The sequence below is a fragment of the Dothidotthia symphoricarpi genome (genome assembly GCF_010015815.1).
Source record: "Dothidotthia symphoricarpi CBS 119687 unplaced genomic scaffold P153scaffold_10, whole genome shotgun sequence".
NCBI lineage: Eukaryota > Fungi > Ascomycota > Dothideomycetes > Pleosporales > Dothidotthiaceae > Dothidotthia > Dothidotthia symphoricarpi.
Genome location: NW_022985017.1, coordinates 1,375,725 through 1,395,847, shown reverse-complemented (window position 1 = coordinate 1,395,847; position 20,123 = coordinate 1,375,725). Strand labels below are relative to the sequence as shown.

At 44.3% G+C, this 20,123-nt stretch overlaps 9 protein-coding genes across 9 annotated transcripts; 6 read left to right on the top strand and 3 right to left on the bottom strand.

Moving 5' to 3' along the window:
* Positions 1-4,873: 4,873 nt before the first annotated feature.
* Positions 4,874-6,471, top strand: P153DRAFT_396958 (uncharacterized protein; the record flags this gene model as incomplete). The annotated part of the gene is made up of 6 exons (XM_033671522.1): positions 4,874-4,884; positions 4,926-4,954; positions 5,013-5,450; positions 5,509-5,523; positions 5,598-5,792; positions 5,894-6,471. 6 exons carry the CDS (start codon positions 4,874-4,876, stop codon positions 6,466-6,468), a joined length of 1,263 nt encoding a protein of 420 aa, XP_033524095.1.
* A 786-nt stretch (positions 6,472-7,257) lies between these two features.
* On the top strand, positions 7,258-8,675 carry P153DRAFT_340848 (uncharacterized protein). Its single transcript, XM_033665893.1, has one exon. The coding sequence runs from the start codon at positions 7,268-7,270 to the stop codon at positions 8,600-8,602; it is 1,335 nt and encodes a 444-aa protein (XP_033524094.1). The 5' UTR covers positions 7,258-7,267; the 3' UTR covers positions 8,603-8,675.
* A 591-nt stretch (positions 8,676-9,266) lies between these two features.
* Positions 9,267-9,593, top strand: P153DRAFT_376113 (uncharacterized protein; the record flags this gene model as incomplete). The annotated part of the gene is made up of 2 exons (XM_033669634.1): positions 9,267-9,336; positions 9,418-9,593. 2 exons carry the CDS (start codon positions 9,267-9,269, stop codon positions 9,591-9,593), a joined length of 246 nt encoding a protein of 81 aa, XP_033524093.1.
* P153DRAFT_24356 (uncharacterized protein) lies at positions 9,482-10,687 on the top strand. The gene is made up of 3 exons (XM_033662699.1): positions 9,482-9,589; positions 9,642-9,685; positions 9,743-10,687. The coding sequence occupies exons 2-3, from the start codon at positions 9,669-9,671 to the stop codon at positions 10,458-10,460; spliced, it is 735 nt and encodes a 244-aa protein (XP_033524092.1). The 5' UTR covers positions 9,482-9,589; positions 9,642-9,668; the 3' UTR covers positions 10,461-10,687.
* Positions 10,688-10,878: 191 nt separating this feature from the next.
* On the bottom strand, positions 10,879-12,352 carry P153DRAFT_423222 (alpha/beta-hydrolase). The gene is made up of 4 exons (XM_033672412.1): positions 12,256-12,352; positions 11,882-12,199; positions 11,322-11,828; positions 10,879-11,265 (listed from the first exon to the last, which is right to left on the bottom strand). The coding sequence occupies exons 1-4, from the start codon at positions 12,344-12,346 to the stop codon at positions 11,078-11,080; spliced, it is 1,104 nt and encodes a 367-aa protein (XP_033524091.1). The 5' UTR covers positions 12,347-12,352; the 3' UTR covers positions 10,879-11,077.
* A 230-nt stretch (positions 12,353-12,582) lies between these two features.
* P153DRAFT_316943 (FAD binding domain-containing protein) lies at positions 12,583-14,458 on the top strand. The gene is made up of 6 exons (XM_033665008.1): positions 12,583-12,705; positions 12,757-12,850; positions 12,948-13,767; positions 13,829-14,046; positions 14,100-14,223; positions 14,275-14,458. Exons 1-6 carry the CDS (start codon positions 12,619-12,621, stop codon positions 14,420-14,422), a joined length of 1,491 nt encoding a protein of 496 aa, XP_033524090.1. The 5' UTR covers positions 12,583-12,618; the 3' UTR covers positions 14,423-14,458.
* A 591-nt stretch (positions 14,459-15,049) lies between these two features.
* Positions 15,050-17,212, bottom strand: P153DRAFT_24233 (MFS general substrate transporter). Its single transcript, XM_033662698.1, has 7 exons — positions 17,054-17,212; positions 16,495-16,996; positions 15,888-16,445; positions 15,686-15,841; positions 15,421-15,631; positions 15,311-15,368; positions 15,050-15,264 (listed from the first exon to the last, which is right to left on the bottom strand). The coding sequence occupies exons 1-7, from the start codon at positions 17,096-17,098 to the stop codon at positions 15,166-15,168; spliced, it is 1,629 nt and encodes a 542-aa protein (XP_033524089.1). The 5' UTR covers positions 17,099-17,212; the 3' UTR covers positions 15,050-15,165.
* P153DRAFT_367063 (3-oxoacyl-reductase) lies at positions 17,193-18,332 on the top strand. Its single transcript, XM_033668182.1, has one exon. The coding sequence runs from the start codon at positions 17,327-17,329 to the stop codon at positions 18,173-18,175; it is 849 nt and encodes a 282-aa protein (XP_033524088.1). The 5' UTR covers positions 17,193-17,326; the 3' UTR covers positions 18,176-18,332.
* Positions 18,333-18,403: 71 nt separating this feature from the next.
* Positions 18,404-20,052, bottom strand: P153DRAFT_376107 (O-methyltransferase A; the record flags this gene model as incomplete). The annotated part of the gene is made up of 5 exons (XM_033669633.1): positions 18,404-18,592; positions 18,638-19,062; positions 19,145-19,458; positions 19,513-19,676; positions 19,735-20,052. 5 exons carry the CDS (start codon positions 20,050-20,052, stop codon positions 18,404-18,406), a joined length of 1,410 nt encoding a protein of 469 aa, XP_033524087.1.
* Positions 20,053-20,123: the final 71 nt, after the last annotated feature.

The window sequence follows — 20,123 nt, the reverse complement described above, 5'->3', positions numbered from 1 at the left end:
ACCCTAACCCTAACCCTAACCCTAACCCTAACCCTAACCCTAACCCTAACCCTAACCCTAACCCTAACCCTAACCCTAACCCTAACCCTAACCCTTATACCTCTTCTTATACTTCCTTTAAATAGAATTTAAACACTTATTAGAGTAGTAGATAGTTTTTATATTATCTAGATAGTTAGTACCTATAGTATATAGTATAGTAAGATCTTAATAATACGCTTAATAATTATTTATATATACTTATAAGTTCTTTATTTACTATAATATAGATTAGGTAGCTTTAGCTTTATTAATAAGTAATTATTTATTAGTACTCTATTTTACCTTAGTCTTTAGAATTTTATTAATATAGGACTAAATAATCTTTTCTTCCAGAAGGTCTTTAATTCTTTTATCTCTTTTACTATTATTATCTAAGGTATTACCTATAGGTATATTAGGCTTAGTAGAGTTATAAACCTTCTTATTACTCTTATTATCTAATTAGTAAATATAGGCGCTTAATTTTTAATATTTTATAGAATACTGTTTAAAGGCTTAGAACTTAAGAGTATTAATAGTACTAGAGGTAGTATATTCAGAAAGAAGGTTAGACTAATAAAGAGTTAGTTATTAAAGTTTTCTAAGTAACTTTAAGAGCTACTATTACTTACTATAAGACTAGTAGTTACTTATTCTACTTAAGATTTTAACTTCTTTTTTACTATACTTTACTTTAAATTCTTTAGCTTCTTAAGACTCTACTTTCTATTAGTAAGATAATTATTTTAACGTATAAACTTAGTAAGAACCTATAGGGTACTATATATTATATTATAAGAATAAATATTAGTAAGATTAAATAGAGAGTTATTAGGAATAGAGAAGAATATTAATATAAAAGCTAGAAAATATACCTAATATCTTAAATTATTTTATTTAAGTATATCTTCTTTTAACGCAGTAATAAGGAGAATACTAGAGGTCTTATAAAGAATATTTAATATAATACTCTTAAAGCTTACTAATTATTTTATAATATTAGTATTCTTAGAAAGAACATAAAATATATTTTATATACCTAGATACTAGAGTATAAGCTTTAGAAGGATATTATATATAGTCTTTAGAATATTAGACGTAAAGAAATCTAAGTATAAAATCTAAAAGCTAAAGAGTTTATTACCTAGCTTTTTAGTATTATATATAAGGCGTTCTGTAGTATCTCCTATATTAGAGCTAGTATTATTAACTTCTTTACTATTATATATAGGTATAATAGGTATAATATCTATTAGATAGAAGGCTTCTTTATTATTACTCTTATTAGATTCTTTATTTCTATTATATATTAGTCTAAAAGAAGAGAGTAATTATAGATATAAAGAACTTATAATTACTTATTTATAAGAGTTTTAGAAGGCTTAGAGTTAGAGGTATTAAGTAATATATTAAAAGAAGAATTACTAAAGTTTAATAAATAACTTTATTATTAGGTATATATTCTAAAACTTATATAGGCTTTACTTCTTTAAGCTTCTTCTTTTTATATTATAGACTTAATAGGTTACTACTAGACGTTTAGTACCTACTTATAAAAAGAATATATTAAGGAGAACTATAAACCTAGTTTAAAAACCTACTATATTAGTATTAGATATAGATATATTAAATATAGAGTCTACTATAGCCTATAAGTTAAAAGCTTAGGTAGACTTTAGTACTTTAGTATAAAAATACGCTTTTAATTAGTTAGCTAGAGTAGTATTAAAAGTTCTTAGAAAAGTTTATATTTAAGCTAGAAATAGGACTAGTAGGCTATATATAATTTTATAAGTATTAGCTACCTAGTTACTTACCTATAGGTAAGTAATATATCTAAAATTAACTATTTTAAGTATATAATTAATTAGTAGGTAAAATAAAAGTAATTTATAATAAATATTACTAATTACTATTAATAATTAAGTATATACGTAGTCTATAGGTAGTTAGGAGTATAGTTAGTTAGTAGAGTAGGTAAGTAGTTAAGTAGATACTAAGGTATATATAATAAATTTAATAGTAGGTACTAATATACTAAGCTTCTAGCACAACGTATAGACCTAACTAAAATCTAAAACTTTAGTAAGTATTTTTCTATACTTTACTAGTTTTAATCTCTATATAAATCTTTTATATTTACTAGTAGCTTTACTTACTATATAACGTTTCTACCTATAATAACTATCTAGAAATTTACTTCTTCTTTTATTTTCTTTTACTTCTCTAATAATATCTCTATTCTCTACTATACTTATCTATTAATACCTCTAGATTTCTTTTATACTTAGAGTTACGCTTTATAATTATAGTCCTAATCTTGTTTATATATAATTTTAAATATAAAGACTAGTAATTAATTAGCTTTAGTATTATTTAAACTTATATAGATAGAAACTCCTTTATATATACTTTATATAGAGATCTTAGATAATTAGGTCTACTAAGAATTTATACCTTCTATTTAGGTAGTTAGCTACGTTATTTATATTTTACTATTTTAAATTAATAAATCTCTTTATAAGTATTTTTTATAGTACTAGGAAGGTTATAGAGCTACTTAAGAAAGTTCTATATATTCTTCTTTATATACTATGTTTTACTGTCTATATATCTTTACCTAAGGTTATAAGGCCTTACCTACTCTTTAAGGACGCTCTCCTTTTATAGTACCTATTTTTATACTATAGAATTTATAACTAAAATAATATTAATTAGCCTTTTTATATATTTATACTTATTAATTAAGATATTATCTCTCTTATATTATCTGCTTTACTATCTATAAATAGTTATTATATTTACTATAGTAAGAGACTTATTCTGTCTAATTATTTAAGTATAATTAGTTCTACTAAATAAACCTTATTATATAATAAAAAAATATATAAGAAGCCTATATAAATATCTATAGTATATTATAGAGTTATTTATTTTAAAACGTTTTAGCTTATTTTTATATTCTTTACTTATATAGGTAATCTATACACTAATTAGGTAATACTCTATAAATAAGAACTCTAATTAGTTTCTTACTATATAGTTAAAAACTCTAATTAGCTGTATTAAAAAACGCTAAGCTAGAGTACTATAACGCTAATATACACTTTAATAGCTACTATTAAAGTCTAATAAGTATATAATCTAATAGAGCTTAGTCTAATAAATATTATAATATAAAATTTAAATCTAAATGTTATATTTAGAAGATTTAAACTTATAAAAATAATAACTATAGAACTAGTTATTTTAACTATATTAAGTAATAAAGTATATATAACTCTACACCTTTTCTATATATACTATTATATAATAAAAAAATATACAAAAAGCCTATATAAACGTTTATAGTATATTATAAAGTTATTTATTTTAATATATTTTAGCTTATTTTTATATTTTTTACTTATATAGATATTCTTTATACTAATTAAGTAATACTCTATAGATAAAAACTCTAATTAGTCTCTTACTACATAAATAAAAACTCTAATTAGCTATATTAGAAAATACTAAGCTAGAGCACTATAACGCTAATATATACTTTAATACCTACTATTAAAGTCTAAAAAGTATATAATCTAATAGAGGTTAGTTTTATAAATATTTTAATATAAAATTTAAATATAAATATTATATTTAGGAGATTTAAACTTATAAAACTAATAACTATAGAACTAGTTATTTTAACTATATTAAGTAATAAAGTATATATAACTCTATACCTTTTCTATATACACTATATATTAGGTCTAGTTAATTTTTATATCCAGTTATTTTTAAGTTTATATATTAAGTTTAGGTAATTTTTAAGTCTAGTTAATTTTTATATATAGTTAATTTTTAAGTCTATATATTATATTTAGGTAATTTTTGCGTTTAGATATTACGTCTACCTAATTTTTAGGTTTAGATTTTAGGTACTAGCTTAGTATATATATACCTATTTTTACGTACTTTTAGGTTAATAATTAATAACCTAATATTTCTAGAGTTTTTATAACCTAGCTATAGTTTATTATATAATCTAGAGTTTATAACTAAATTAAACTTTAGCTAATAGCTGCCTAGGCTCTTAAATACGTATCTATACTAGTATATTAAGTAGAATATTACTAAGAAATAGTTAATCTAGTTTTTAATACTTTTATTATATACTCTTACTAATATCTACTATATATAAAGAGGCTAGGTATTAGCTTCTATACTAAGTTACTATATTATAATCTTACTATATTATATTTATCTACTTATATAATAAGTATAAATATACTAAAACTCTAAAATAAATTAATATTCTAATTTAGTATTAGTTTAAAACTTTCTATTCTAATTTAGTATTAGCTTAAAACTTTCTAATTAAGATTAGCTTTATCTAACTATTTCTAAATAAAAAATAGAAAATAACTCTTTAAATTTAAGAATTATTATATTAAAACTTTTATAAAAGAGAGTATAAAATAGAATATATAGAATAGTAGTAGTATAGTATTATAAATCTAAGATCTAACTATAATATTATTACTATTAGACTTCTATTTATATTTTAATTTTTGCTATATCCTACTAAACTTTAGAGGTATCTATAACCTAATAGAGTATAATAAAAAGACTAAAGGCTAAGATAGAGCAATAATAAGATTTACAGATATTAAAGGCTCTAATAGAGCTAAAATTATCTACCTAGATAGATATACTAGAGCTAGAGAAGCTCTTAAGAATAATAAGTTAAAATAGAACTTAGAAAGCGCAGTTTTATAGATAGCTTTCGGCGTACTTTACTCTTTAATTAATTGTCCTAATACTATGCATTTTACTAACCAAGGTAGACTAGGTTGAGCTAATCTACTCTATGTCCTCTCTGTAAGTAATACAGCCTACACCTACTTTAACGAGTGCGGTAGCGGTAGCGGTGGAGACGACGGCCTAATCTGTAAGTGTTTTGGTCCAATTGTGTTCGCCTATTGCAACCGCTAACAATGTTCTGCCAGCTAATCCCAATCTTCCTGAATATGGGTCCGGTGACGGGGGCGATGGTGGCGATGGTGGCGACTACCCGATTGATGGATCACCCATGTGTGACGTCTTCTGTGACCCCGCCGAGCCACAAGAGTGCGGAACACCACCCTCGAGTCTCGAAGACCTCTCAAGCCAAATCAGTGACTTCAGCGTACTGGGCCACTGCGTCAACTTGTTCCTCATACATGTGCTCTATGACGACAACAAAGCCGCACTGAAGAAGTATCAGAACCTCATGAATAATGGGTTCGATGACGACTTCAAATGGTATAGCAGCTATATACTGGGGTCCATACAGCCGCAGATTCTGGAGTTCATGCGTGCTCATGCCGGAGAGTACTTCGACTGCGACAAGCTTGACTCAAGACCGTGTTGTTCCGACTTCTCATCCGGTCAAGGCTGTCAAAACGGTTAGTAGATGGCTCAAACTGCAGTGTGACCGAGCGAGAGCTAACATAAGGGCACCAGGTTGTATACCTAATAGTGAGTGCACTGATGGAGAGAACTGGATTCCGCAACTTGTCCCACGGTTTATCACATTGATCTGGGGACGCCAGCCAGCGGCAATGCGGATTCCTCAAGGTACCGGTTCTCCGTCAAGAACGGCGACCACTTCAACAAAAAGATGTCCGACGACTACGGAATCCCAGGCGAATGGATCAAATTCGGTAACTGGCGTTACTACCTTCAAAATGGTTGCCAGTTCGGAGACAGCTCGGACGACTGCTACTTGTACAATAAAAGTTTTCCCAGTAAGTCGCCTTCATTTTGGTATTTTGTGGATTTTCTCAGTCTCGTCATTCAAACCTCTGCCATCCAAAGCCAGCGTCCATCTGCTAACTGTCGATTGCAGTGGTCGCCGACGATGCTGAAGTGCCTAATCCCAAAGATGGTATCGCACCTGCTGTTGACCAATACAAGTCTATTGGAGACCAACTTTCGCAGGCGTACGAACAGTTCGGCCAGTACCATATGTCGGCCTGGCGCGACGACACCATTGTTGAAGCAGCTGAGCTTCCAGTTTATATGCTGGTTCAGGGTGTCGAGTCCATGCACAAGGTCCACGATACTGCCGAGGAGATCTCGGAAGAGGAAATGAAGCAGATGATTCTCTTCTTCATCACAGGAATTCTCGGCTTCATTCCAGTCGCTGGCGAGGGACTCGCGTCTCTTGGCCTGGCAACGCTTGAATGGATTATAAGGATTGTCGGAGGCGTAGGTGACGTAGCTTTTGACCTCTACAGAGTCGTGAATAACCCATCGTCGGCCATCTTCGCCGTTTTCGGTGCGTTCGCCAATGTCAAGGATTTCGGTCAGGCTTCAGGGCCAGCTAGAACCATGATGAATGCCGGTCAGCAGGAGAAGCTGGGACTTACCGTAAAGTCGAAGACGGACATGGTTAACTCGGTCAAGGTCAGTTGCAAGTAGGACGGATAGAGGTTCGCGATAGCGCTTGTCGCTCAAGGCAGGGCTGGTCCGTGGAACGATGGGGGTCGTTGCGTAATTTCCTGGGCGAACCGTCCAGTTTTCTTTTGTATATATTCTTGCTGCAGACTCAACGATTATAAGGCGCCGAAAGTCGTCCACAAGCTGATTGCTTGTTTTAGTCAGCATTGCTTATGTTTCTGAACGTAATGACTTTCGATTCGCTTTGCAGAGACCGAAGCGTTCTGATTAGTCGACTACCCATAGCTTGCTTCTGGGGCATGACTTTCCTTTCGTACGATAGAGAAACTTGGCGATCGAAATGTTGTGCGCGCAGCGATATCCTCGTTGGTCTTAGCGAAGACCTAGTGGTTGGCGAATCGTACTTATGAATTGGCATCCCTAGCGGCCGCTATCGAGATATCGTAGGCATTGTTCCTGTGGAGTTTCATTCTTCCGTGTCAGCTGTTAAGGATTCATATACCGTAAAACTCCTGCTCGTTGGATCATCGCTAGCAGGGGAGATTTGAGGCTCAGCACGGGTACTAAGCCTATGAAGGCAGAATGACCCAACGAATTCCGCTTTTCCCGCAGTCAGAAGCAACTGCAGCGAATCAATAGACATTTCACAATCTTCAGCCCTTGCACCCCCCTGCTAGCGATAATCCAGAGAGCAGGAGTTTTACGGTATTGGTTGCGCATGGACGAAAACTAGCCTTGCGTAAACTGGTATCGAGTTTATACGGTATATTGCGCTGAGCCTGTCGGAATTTTTCTCTTCCAAACTTCCTCGCTCAACCGCATGGCGCACCAGGTACATCGTCTCCCGTGGCAGTCCCTCTCGTCCGCCTTCGGCATCATATCAAGGAACCATGGTGACCGCGAAAGGACAAATCTGTATTTTGGAAACCAGCCAGGCCAAAGCAGGCAACTCGATCACTTTGCAAAAGAATTCGCAAAAACCTTAGAACAGTGTTCAGAAACAGAACGCCTAAAATATCAACCAACATACGACCCGCCCCAGCTTGACGACATCGTTATCACAGCCGCTATCGAAAAAAAGATTACCCGCTCTCTGAACCAGTGTCGCTCGAACAATATCTTCCACCTACGGCACCGATGCGCCCGGCGCATCGGGAATGCCTTGAAGGTGGACTGCACTTGCCCGCTCCTCGACATCGAAAAGCGTGCCTCTTTCCTCGTAGAGAGCTGGCGAAGCTGTCCGCAAACATGTAGCAGTACTAGAGAAAACCACCATACTTCCGTGGAGCTCATTAAGATCCTCATTCTTCACGATGAGATGGAAGTTCTATTTAGGCTGTGCGCAAGTCCGGACTTCGACTTGGCGGAGAACTGGTGGTCCTTCCCGTACGACCGTCCCCAAGACTACGGCTGGGCCGAGGTCATGCGCTCGGCTCTCATGGCGTACATTTGCTTGAATGTATTCTTTCTGAAGCCCGAGACATATGACCCAGCGGCGCGAGAGGAAAATAATGCTGGAATCGCCGTCGCAGACTATCGGAACACCACGTCCTACCAAAGAACCTTGTTCCGCTGTACTGCGAAGACAAATCTTGACACGTATACTTATCCTCATCGGGAATTTTTTGGCATCGCAGAGGGCGTATACGTTGCCGACTATCACTGGTCACACGATCAGCTATTAGGCCTCACAGCTGTGGAGGAGCGACGACAGCCAGGTTATGGATATGTTCCGACAAAGGAGGATGTTGCGCGTACTCGCATTTTGGTGTGTAAAGCGGGAAAACTGCCAGTCGAATTGGGACTGGAGATATTGGGCTTTGCAGGCTATGTACCGGCGCGTCGAATTCCAGTGGCTGACGATCCATTGCACAAGGACAACGTGGATGAGCTGAGGATCTACCTAGATCACTGCTGGCAACTCCTCGTTCGATGCGATATGCTGATGAAATCATGTGGGAAAAGCTGGGATTGGTACGGAGAAATCACTGAATGCATTATGGACCTATGGGGCGATCCTAAAATCGAAGCCACAGGCTACCCATGGTGGATCGAAGAAGGATATAGCGACTGGGATGAGGACTTTCGCCATTGGCCTTTGAATACCGACGACCACCAAAAGCTCTGGGTTCGGTTTAAGGGCTATCATGATTAATGTCATGTGAGGCAAGAGTTCGCCCTTATTATTAGTCGATCATTGCGGTATGCTCTGTATGCTAGAATTCAACGTTTTATTCTCTTTGGTCTTCGTAACATACTTGTACTTCGTCTCCGGATGGCCTCAAAAACAGGTTGACCATTGAGAATTCACTAAAACCGTCTCTGGGGCCGATCTGATTTCGACTCCTATGCAATTAGCTCGTATTCGCTTACCTATCCTTTCTACAAGTCGCTTATCACCTTTCTACGACTACACTCTTTCGAGGTTCTATGCCAAGTAAAGAGGCGAACAACTCCGGTTGCACACCCTCCTCTACAACTCCGCCTCTAATTAGGTTTCACCTTGATACTAGCGCTTACTGGCTTCTTGGCAAGCCATCTGCAGTTAAGCCTCGTGGGAATCAAGAACAGTGGAGTAATCAGTGTGTCACTAGAACGTAGAGAGAACCGCCACTTCGAGAGCGTTCCAAATAGTGCGATATTGTGGCTTGCAGGATGGCCTGACAATGCATATTGTATACCTGCATCGCTTGTATCTTTAAATTTAGCTGATAAGGAAGTCGAGACTACTCGCACTGGATTCAGCCTCGAGAGCCGCCTTGCCCACAACCTTGTTTATGCGTTGGTCGTCTTCTCTCACGCTTGTTGTCACTTTCATAATGCGAAAATCACCAAGAAGATGGACTGCAGAGGAGGACTCGTTGCTGTACAAAGAAGCGATGAAGCAGTGTAAGTCACTTCTTGTATGTCACAGTCAGCCGAGTGTAGCTAGCACATTATTTGTTTACTCGCTAAGACTTTCGTGTCCAGCTTATAACAGTGTCTGGGATTGGAATCGAATTGCTGCCAACTTTACGGATAGGTCTAACAAGGACTGCCGTAAGCGCTGGGTCAACCACGTGAGTGGGGGACTCAAGAAAGGCCCCTGGGCTGCAGAGGAGAATGCGAAGCTCCGTGAAGCTGTGCAAACGTTTGGCCAACGGTAAATAAGTCTGCCCAACTCTCATATCTTCCAGCCTAAGCTTATCGATCAGTTGGACTCTTGTTGCAGAGGGAGTTGGATGCCGCAGCGCAGACCGTAAGTCTCGCTCGTAGACGGCCATTAGTACGCGTACACTGACGCTGCTGGGTGTAGAATGTGCAAAGCGATGGCAGCACCATCTGGACCCTCAGTCGAATCGGAAAGAGTGGACGAAAGACGAGGTTGGTCAAATGATCATTTGCTTCTGTGGCGTGCGGGCCGGCCCGCGCGCACCGTTCTGTGTGTTATGGCAGCGCTGAAAACAACCCAGGATGACCAATTGTTGCGAGCAGTGCAAAAATCGGGCCGCAACTGGAAGGCAATCCGGGACCAACGTTTCTTTGGCCGTTCTCGTAACGATGTAAAGAACAGGTACACGATCCTCATTCGACGCGGGTCGTCCTCGACATTGGTCACCCTTGCAGATCGGAATACGATAGATGTCGAAAGTGACGAGGATGATGACCAACACAGATTCATAAATGTTGCAGGAGATGACGACGATGAAGAAGAGGAAGAGGACAATGATGATGAAGATGAAGATGACGGCGACGACAACAACAATACGAACAACGGTCACGACGACGATATCTTGAAGACAAACATTGGTTTCGCGGCCGAGGAAACCGGTCAAGACCCCATGGGTCTTGACCAATATCTCACACCCTTTCCGTCTTTCGGTTTCACTGCAAGAGCCGCAACCATAACGCCAACCGAACATATCTTTTCTCTTCCATTCTCCGTGAGCAATGACATGCATCTTGACACTGATAGGGTCGAGCATAACTACCCATTCGAGGCCACTCCGGATCATTCGATCTGCTCACAATGACACATATTGAGCCAACCGTTAGCAACGCACCGTGGTCCATACCATCCGGATTAGCTCATACAACGCCAGTGCCCAAGGACTCCCTGCTCTCCCAACCCCCTCGTCAACCACAGCCACTTGAGACATCGACCTATAAGCGCGTTACTCTGGTTCTTGAAGACTACGAGAAAGGATTGATGGATCAGTTGCTGCAGATTGTGAGCACGAGCCAAGGGAAGTCGCAGATAGAGATCTTGCCTTGATCTTGGAGAACTCGAACGAATTTTGGATGACTAGACGACAGCCTATATTTCTGTTCCTGGTGGTATCATGTAGAACCTAAATATCTAGACCGTAGATTCTTACGTTCGGCTAACGGAGAATGTAATGTGCAGATCAATCCCGTGACAATTACGTGATGACTACTAGCTTAAATCTCGAGAAGTTCATGGGAGGTTCAGGTCGTTTGGTCACATTACAGGTTGTATTTATGGCAAGAGACTGTGCCTGTTCGAGTGAGACAATCTGATAAAAAGGTAGATGCTGACAAGTTTACATGGAACAACAGCCAACAACCTTGTCTCCACTGACCCAGGCGGAAAAACACGTTACCACCCTCCGCGAGCCCTCGATTTCTCTCAAGGCCGATGAGCGGCCAAGAAAAGCCGTACGTCATCCATCAGCCGCGGCCCGCTTTGATGATACAAGATTGCATGGCCAGTATTTTCATAGACTTTGACGCTGTGAGCAGAGGCAGCGGGGAACTTGTCGTAAACCGCGTACGGCTGGCTGCCGCATGTTGGGCCGCCACAAAACGTCCCGTCGTCTGTATGCAGTCAGCCACATTCGCTCAACAGCAACGCCTCATGCGGACTGCCTTACTTTCACCGATGCCTAGGAAAACCGGTCCCGTGAAATCTGGAGCAGCGACCAGATGGTATGTGAACGTCAATGCAGCGCCAAGGGTATCGAAATCCCGCGTGGCAAAGTCTGTCTCCAGGGCCTCCTTGTCGTAATCACCATAAAAACACGCTACTTCCCGTGCTGCAAGCGTGGGTTGCGTCTGGTAATATGCCTCTAGATGCCCCCAGCGCTCAGGGTCTATGGTCCGGGCCGAGGTCTGCAGGCCCGCCAAGAAGGCCGGGTAGATCCATGTCAGATCCCAGGAGATGCCGATCAAGACGTAAACGTCGACGTCGTGGGGGTACTTGTCGGCCAGCCCGTTCGCTATGATACCTCCTATGGAGAAACCAACGAACGCGATCTGCTTGAATACACGGCCAACGTATATTCCTTCACGTATCTTCTGTACCACCTGATGCATCGCTTGTACGCACGTCTCCGTCTGGGCCTCCAGGAGCCCGTCCGGGAAACTACTGTTCCCAGTACCTGCACGAACACAAATCAGGTGAGCTCCAATGGTAGTTATAGGCAATACGTACCGAGGAGGTCCACAGCAATAGTGGTGTATCCCGCACTCGTCATCCTCTGGGTCCAGCTGTACATGTGTGGCTTGTACGGGAAGTCCCACATCTTTTTGTTGAACGTGGCGCCGTGCGCAAGTATCTGCACCGTATCGAGGGCAGCGACATGAGAGGGGGGCTCGCAAATACGAGCCGAGATGTTGTAGTCGGCTGCGACGAGCGTCTTGCGAGCGGCCAATGCGAAGAGAACATTGACATCGTAAGCTCCGGTGGAGAAGTTGCCTGCAGCTGATTTTGCTATATGGACAGGGATGATTACATCGCGGCACGAAACAGCTACAGATATGCAGTAGTCAGCCTTGGCACAATGTGAACCGTAGTATTTGGCTTACCTTCGCCCGAAGCGACATCAGCAGCAATCGCAGGAGCAGCTGCGATAAGCTGGCTGCTGGCCAATGCAAGCAAACCATAGATGAGTCTCATGTTGCTAGGGGTATCAAGGTTTGTGGCGGTGAAAAGGTCGCTGTCTTTTGAATCCAGACCACGGTATAAATAGGTAAGCGAACCACTCAGGTGAATTTATACCCAGCAAGATCGATTGGGACCCGCGTACAGGGCCGAAGACAGGTCACTTCGAGACATACAACGGGACCGGAGTATCTTCACTCCAATAGGATCCCGGGACGATCTCATATATAGGATACGATGAAGAGGCACAACCTTACACATGCGTCAATTCTTTTATTAGCAAGAACATGCACGCTGGAAGCCTAGCTAGCGTACTTACGCTGCTCGGCGTTGTGACTGCATTGTCTTATCAGGATGCAGCCGTAACGCAATGCGTAAGATGGCCCCTCACCAACTCGCTGTATGCCCTGTAGTAAGACTTGCAGTGTTCGCAACTCGCCGCCCAACTGCCGAATACAACCTTCTCGCGAGATGTATCAAACTCGTCCATATACTACAAGACCAAAACGTCTTTCTGGTGTAAGTTCAGCTTCTTTTTGGCCTCTTTGTGGAACACAGCTCCCTTTGCTTCCTTTCTGATGAGCAAAAAAAGTCCAATGCTGACCACAGCTTGTAGCGGCAACTGAATGGCTGAACCCAACCTGCGTGTTCCTCCCCGCACGAACTGCCGATGTTGAAATCGCCGTATCCATCTTCACCGCAAACGAATGTCCTTTTGCAATCCGCGGGGGCGGCCACAGCGCCATCCGCGCCGCAGCCAACATCGATGATGGCATTTTGGTGAGCATGAAAATTATCAAAGACATCACCTTCAGCAACGATATTGCCACGGTGAGCGTAGGCGCCGGTCTTACCTGGGCCGAAGTCTACGAAGCCACTGAAGCGCGCGGGTACATGGTCGTTGCAGGCCGGTTCGGCACCGTTGGAACCGGTCTGGTGCTGGGCGCCGGCTTTTCGTACCTGAACAATCGGCACGGCCTGGGCGCGGACAACGTTGCCGGACACAACGTGATCTTAGCCAACGGCACTACCGTCTTTGCCAATGCCACCCACTACTCCGACCTCCATTGGGCGCTCAAGGGCGGCGGCAACAACTTTGGTGTCGTCTCGCACTACGAGCTGGTCCTGTATCCTAGCTATGGTTGTTTCGGTGGCCGCTTCACGTACCCGCACAGCTCCATAGAAGCAGTCAAGAAGGCGATATACGAATACCACGTCAAGACCGCGATCGAGGATAAGGATGTGCACGTGCTGCCAACATACGTGTTCGCTGACAACACAACGTACGGCTATACGCCCGTTGTGTCCAATAGAAACGTAACTTCGTTGCCCGAGTCGCTGCGCGCATGGAGCGAGATTCCACACACAAACGAGACCCTGAAGTTGCGGAAGTATGGCAACTTAGCCAACGAGCTTGTCGCCGGCTTCCCTGACGGGTTGGTTTGAGTTGATTTCGCAAATAGGTCGGCTTCAATCAATATGACTGACACGCTGCAGCCAATCCCACTATACATTTACCGTGTATCCCGATCAAGCTTTTTTTAGCGAGCTATTTGATCTGTGGGAGAAGTTTTGCGTTTCCATGGCTCACATTGGTGGATTTAATGGTTTGCACACCGTAACGCCCATTACACCACATGCCATTGCTGAGGGCATAAGACGCGGACACAACGCTTTGGGCATTGGCCAAGCAAAGCCGAACACAACTCTTTCTGGTAAGATTGCAGTCCAGCGGGGAAGTAACGCAGTATTTTTGACTCGGTTCTAGTCTTTTACCTTGGCATCATATTCAACAATGGAGCGGACAGCGAGGAGGTGTTTCCAGCGTGGGAGATCTTTGTACGCACGTTGCAGGTACGAGCAAGTGTGCTAGGCATCTTGTTTCCGTATATGTGAGTTTACGCGTCGTGCTGGCTGGTTCTAGTGGAAACTGATTATTGCAGAATGATGAACTACTCAGATCACAATCAGCAAGTGTTGCAGTCTTATGGTGAGCGAAACGTGAAGCGCTTGCAGACGGTGCAGAGGCGGTATGGTCCTTCTTTGGTCTTCCAGCGGTTGGTCACGGGAGGTCAGAAACTCCAGTTGTAGATGGATAGAGAGTCAAAACCAGAAATATAATGCTGTTTGTATCCTATAACTTTCTGCTTTTGCATATGTCACGATTCACTGACGGAGAAAGGGTGATTAACTTTTCAGTGACGACTTGGTGTCATTCTGCAACTCTTTTAAGCGTGCTGTGTCCTACGTGACCAATGCATGCTCTATAAACGCTTCTTGGTGAAGAAAAGGTTGTCATAAAAAGTTGCTGATATACTGATGTTTACATTCGCGATCTCAGTTCTCTACTCACGAAACGCGTAACGAGGAACGAGTAAGGGTAGTTGTGAAGAGACGAAGCGTCTATGGCTGAACTAACCACTACGATATGGGAGGATGCAACACGAAACCAAGGTACACGCTCCCTGGCATGTAGCGGATTTATTACACTGAAAGAAAACCACACAGCAGAGTGCGAGCAATCGCGCCGGTTGATGCCGGTGAGGGAGATGAGAATGGTGGTAGACTCGCGTTAACAGTTGGACTTTGGTGGGGTTGAGCATCAACGCCGCCGTGTTGAGTCGCACTGTATAGTATGTCTATTGGGGTGCTTTGGACCGTTCTTGCACAATAGCGGTTATTGAACGAACTTCAATACACACAAGACTGCGCACCAGTGGACATTTTTTCTTCTTAGTTTTCATCACCACTAAGAAGAGAGCCTGACACATCTGATCCCTCTTAGTCGACTACATAAGCGTATGATCATAGTTTCGCACTAAGGCATAATTCCATCAACGCTCAAGTATGTTTGCTTGCTTGACACGACCATCGTCTTTCTCTGGCCGTGCGATTTCCGAGTCAGACGGTGGAGTTGCGTGCATCTGCTTGTGCTATGCAAATATTAGCGGGCGATTGCTAGGAAGTGGACGAACCTACGGGAAGTACAATGGACAGAACCAGACACAATGCTGCCGCTGCATAACAAGGTATGAATCTATGAAACGAGATTACTTAGTGATCGACGTGTATCAGCGAAGATTACTCACGTTTTTCGTAACGAAATGACCAACGCGTGAGAAAGTGCTATCCGTGACTGTTCATCGAGGCTGGCAAAGAGCTCGCCTGCTGCTCCTTCTATTGCATGCTGAACTTGGTCGCTTGGCAAATCAGGCAGCACCAACATGATCGAGGAGACGGCATCGTTGACGAAGATTGCGCTAGCAATAGCTCGGCCAAAGGTGATACCGCAAAGTTGCGCTGGGCTGATATCAGTGAATGCACGAAAAAAGAGAAAATTGGACAAGCCGATACCTAACATCATGAAGCTAGTGCCGAAAGCCATATCCGCAGGCTCAAGGATGGAGAAGAGGACAGCGTAGCCGGCTTGTACGAATGCGCCTGAGCCTAAACCGAGAAGTACTTCGAATCCGTATACGTTCTGTGCCGGAGTATCCGTTGTTACTCTAGCTGTTGACGTATGAGCTCACGACGAAAATTTCACCGGTTGACTTACACAACAAAACAGTGGCGATGAGCGCGAGTACACTTCCGACGACGTACCATGCCTTATATTGCCCGACCTTGGACATGAATGCGCCGTTGGCCAACATAGTAGCGCTGAGAAGTGCAATATAGGGAAGAAGCCGGACCCCTGATATTAGAGCATCATCGCCACGTGTGAACTGGAAGTAAAGAGGGATGTAATATATCGGGACAAAAGTGAACACATCGCATGCAGCAGCAAGTACAGCTAGAAGCACAGCATGGCGATTGGTCATGAAATGCATGGGAAAAAGTCTATCTCGCTCGTTGGTAGTAAAGCTGAAGTGTTGCTGCAGTGCGAACAAGGCGAGAAAAATGGCGGCGAGGACGAACAAAACAATGGAAGCAGCGCTACGCCAGCTGAACAGCCTGCCACCAAAGTCTACTGCTAGCACCAAAGGGAGCATAGAAGCGAGGATGAGGATAGTGCCCAGCCAGTCCAGCCGGGCGGCGCGAGAGCGTTTAGAGGGCTTGTCTGACGGTGATGCCGAGGGGAGGAGAAAGATCCAAATGGGAGTGATGACGGCGCCTAGTCCCGAGTCAGTGTGATTCTTCTGTCTCGACACACGGGCGCGCACCTGCACAGAGGTTGATGTAGAAGGCCCATCGCCACCCACCAGCGTCAACTCTCTCGAAGAGGCCTCCCAGGATTGGCCCTAGAACGGTACCGATACCCCAGATTAGACCGTTAAGGCTCAGGTACACAGGTCTCTCCCGGGAAGATGTGTTGAGTGACAGGAGGGTAACAGAGCCCATGTACAAGCCGTTGCCGCCGATGCCAGCAACAACACGACCCACGATCATGGTGTTCATGCTGGGAGCGGCACCGCACAGAGCAGAGCCGACGAAAAAAAGGACAGCCGAAGTGAGGTAGACGTATTTCGGGTCGAAGAGAGAATATATCTTGCCTAGGGGTAGGAGAAGGCAGAGCCCCCCAGCGGTAAAGCCTACGGAAAGCCAGGCTAGCTGTTCTGCTTGGCCCAAATCTTGGATGATAACGGGAACAATATTGGCGACGATGGTGTTGTCGAGAGCGTACAGGCCGAGGCTGGAGACTATGGCGAGCACGACTAGAAACCACTGTTCGGAGGTGCGTGAGATTTACGTGCAAAATGGAAACGATGAGAAGGGCATTACCTTGAAGCCGTGGAGACTACGAATGGGTTCGGTAGAGCCAGTCATGACGTTCCGAGTGCAAAATTGGCGCTATTTGGAGCAAATTGAACAGCAAACATTGTATAATAACCGTGTTGCGCTGTATACTCCGGTCCGTGAGTTGGGTCTCTCGATACCTGCCGACTCCGGCCCCCCCTTGCATAACCACGCCACACAACAAAGACAAAGTATAAGTACAGAATCAACGCGACAACCGCCATTACCACCACCATCACCACTACTACCACTATTATCATGGGCAAAGTCTGGCTTATCACAGGATGCTCATCGGGCTTCGGCCAGGAAATTGCTTTGGCTGCGCTGGCGCACGGCGACATAGTCGTTGCCACAGCGCGTGATCCGGCCAAGCTTGCCCAGCTTGCTGAGCGTGGTGCCATCACGGAGCAGCTCGACGTGTTGGACAGCGACGAGAAGCTCAGCAGCAAGGTCGACACGATCGTGAAGAAGACTGGCGGGATCGACATACTAGTCAACAACGCTGGCTACATCTTGGCTGGCGGGGTCGAGGAGTGCAGCCGCAGCGAGGTCGAAGCGCAATTCAACACCAATGTCTTTGGCCAGCTCAACGTCATCCGCGCCGTGCTGCCAGTGATGCGTGCGAAACGCTCTGGCGTCGTCGCAAACCTGGGCTCTATTGGTGGCTGGCACGGAACGCCTGCTGCGGGCATGTATTGCGCCACCAAGGCCTGCTCCACCATCCTCGCCGAGGCGCTTCGCCAGGAAGTCGCCCATCTCAACATCAAAATCACGTGCATCGAACCTGGCTACTTCCGCACCAACTTCCTGAGCGCCGGACATAAGACGACTGCGGCGAAGCGCATCCCAGACCTGGCTGCCGGCGTCGACGGCACTTACGCGGGTCTCGAGGCCTACGACCATAACCAGCCCGGCGACCCGCAGAAAGGCGCACGCTTGATCGTCGAGGCACTCACCGGAACGGGCCGATGCCAGGGACGAGAGCTACCAGCGCGTCTGAGCTTGGGCAGCGATGCTTACAAGATGGTTTCGGGTCACATCGAGCGGTACAAGGCCGAACTCGAGAGCTGGAAGGACGTCAGCACCACCACGGATTGTGATGCGTGAAGGTCATCGCGATAAGGGAATAGCCGGTAAGTCTAGGCGAAGGAGTATGAATGATGAAGTATGGATGATAGTTTGCAAAGGTCGCTGTCATTATGGGAAGCTAAATGGACTATGATGCACATATACATGGATGATGTTTGAGCACGTGCGGGGAAGCATGATGCACGTGACCTTGTGCTAGCTCATATATTAGTCAGCCCACTTCGCTTGACTCGCCACTCTCTTCCTTCACACTAGCTCCGAATCCGGCAGTACAACTTCGACCAGCGAAACCTGGCTACGGCAGTCCCATATCTTGAGCAACTTCAGTCCCGCCTTCTCAATAACGGTGCGGAACTCGCGAGGCGTGCGCTCGATGCCGTTCAGCAGCGCCATCATCGCGAGGTCGCGTTGATGCGAGTAGCGCGTGTAATAGCCCTGTCGAGTCAGTCTCCGATGCACTTCGTTAGGTCGTCATCTTACCCAGTTGGCAGGGAGAGGAGCAGGTGCAGCGGTGAGCTCCTCTGTACCCAGCGTCGTGTTCATGACTTGATCGCAGATCAGGATCCGCGACCGCAGTCCCATGCTGGGCTTGATGCCTGCAAGGATCCGGACGCAAAAGTCGTCTGACCAATCGTGCATGACATATCGAAGCCAATACACGTCGGCCTCCTTTACTGGATTGGGCTCGAAAAAGTCGTGAGGACAGAATTGCACCCTCTGTTGCGCGATGGCGTCCGGGTTGTCTTTTGGCCAGATTACCGTCTCCGCTTGCTTCAGCATCGCCGCACGATCCTGAATGACGAATCGTAGTTGCGGATGGATTCGCGAGAGCTGAAGACTGAACCCGCCGACGCCTCCGCCCACGTCAACCACGAGGGCGGAGCCCAGCGACTCCCAGGGATAATCTGACCGGGTTGTTAGCTGCTGCACGCCCTCATTGTTACTCAAGACACCCACCATACAGATGAGCCTTGCCAAAGACTTCACCTCCGCCAACCATTGCGAGACCGAAGATGGGCAGTTCCGGCCGCCCTACTAGCTCAGAGCCAGCCTTGCCCTCTACTGCCTTGTCAAGCTCGGAGCCGAAAGGGCCGGGATATCCGCTGTGTTCCCCTTTGGTACCGCAACGGCCATCTTGCAAGTCCTGCACGGTAACCTTTTCTTCGAGCCAGTCCCACCGTGGCTTGTGCGTGCCTACCGCTGCCTGAAACGCAGTCTCTGCGACGTCGTACGAAGGGCCCGTTTTCTTATCGAAGAGGGATCGAGGGAAGTGGTCAGAAGCCGAGTATGTGTCAAATGCACTATGCATGCGAGTTCAGTATGTTGTCTTCTTTTGAGGACCTGCACCGACGTACAACATGACGATGTATGCCCTGAGAGGCTCGTTGTTCACCAAAGCAGCCGACACACCATTGTTCGTGAAGCGGTCGGGTTGAACCTCCTTGAAGATGTGGATGGAGCACAAACAGCGCATGATCCGAGCTAACATCATCGAAATGTCAATCAGCACGGCTGAGGTCTTCCCATGTACGTATTCAACGGTGATACTGACATAGTTTCGCGGCGTCGCAGCCCACCTGCTCTGCCAGTTCCTCTACTGCAACACCCCTCTCATCGAAGCCGGCAAGCATGTCTGGGATCCGCTTTTCAGCTGCTATGTGCAAAGCACGTGCCTCGAAATATTGCGTCGATACTTCCAAAAGGCGGTTGCTCGGTGTGCTCCCAAGCTCAGTGAGCATGCCAGCTGCAGAGAGGATCGTTCTTTGGGCATCGAACAGCGCTTTCGGAGGGAGAAAGTCCTTGCCATCTCTGCTCGATATTATCAGTGTAGCTAGCGCCGATTGCACCAGCACACCGAGCTGGATAAGCTTGGTCGAGGTTGAGTTGGGGTCCATAGTCCCGGTCAATCTTGGCGCGTGACGGAACAGATGTATGAGATATTTTGGATGTTGAAATGGGCAGAACC

Coding starts and splice junctions, on each gene's coding strand:
- P153DRAFT_316943 (XM_033665008.1), top strand. CDS start 12,619: ATGCACGCTGGAAGCCTAGCTAGCGTACTTACGCTGCTCGGCGTTGTG. Junction 12,851..12,947: donor GACCAAAACGTCTTTCTGGT/GTAAGTTCAGCT, acceptor CACAGCTTGTAG/CGGCAACTGAATGGCTGAAC. Junction 14,224..14,274: donor GGCATCTTGTTTCCGTATAT/GTGAGTTTACGC, acceptor TGATTATTGCAG/AATGATGAACTACTCAGATC.
- P153DRAFT_423222 (XM_033672412.1), bottom strand. CDS start 12,346: ATGAGACTCATCTATGGTTTGCTTGCATTGGCCAGCAGCCAGCTTATC. Junction 11,829..11,881: donor TATTGCTGTGGACCTCCTCG/GTACGTATTGCC, acceptor GTGTTCGTGCAG/GTACTGGGAACAGTAGTTTC. Junction 11,266..11,321: donor TTTCCTAGGCATCGGTGAAA/GTAAGGCAGTCC, acceptor GACTGCATACAG/ACGACGGGACGTTTTGTGGC.
- P153DRAFT_24233 (XM_033662698.1), bottom strand. CDS start 17,098: ATGACTGGCTCTACCGAACCCATTCGTAGTCTCCACGGCTTCAAG. Junction 16,997..17,053: donor GTAGTCTCCACGGCTTCAAG/GTAATGCCCTTC, acceptor ACCTCCGAACAG/TGGTTTCTAGTCGTGCTCGC. Junction 15,632..15,685: donor CACTAGCTTCATGATGTTAG/GTATCGGCTTGT, acceptor ATATCAGCCCAG/CGCAACTTTGCGGTATCACC.
- P153DRAFT_340848 (XM_033665893.1), top strand. CDS start 7,268: ATGGCGCACCAGGTACATCGTCTCCCGTGGCAGTCCCTCTCGTCCGCC.
- P153DRAFT_367063 (XM_033668182.1), top strand. CDS start 17,327: ATGGGCAAAGTCTGGCTTATCACAGGATGCTCATCGGGCTTCGGCCAG.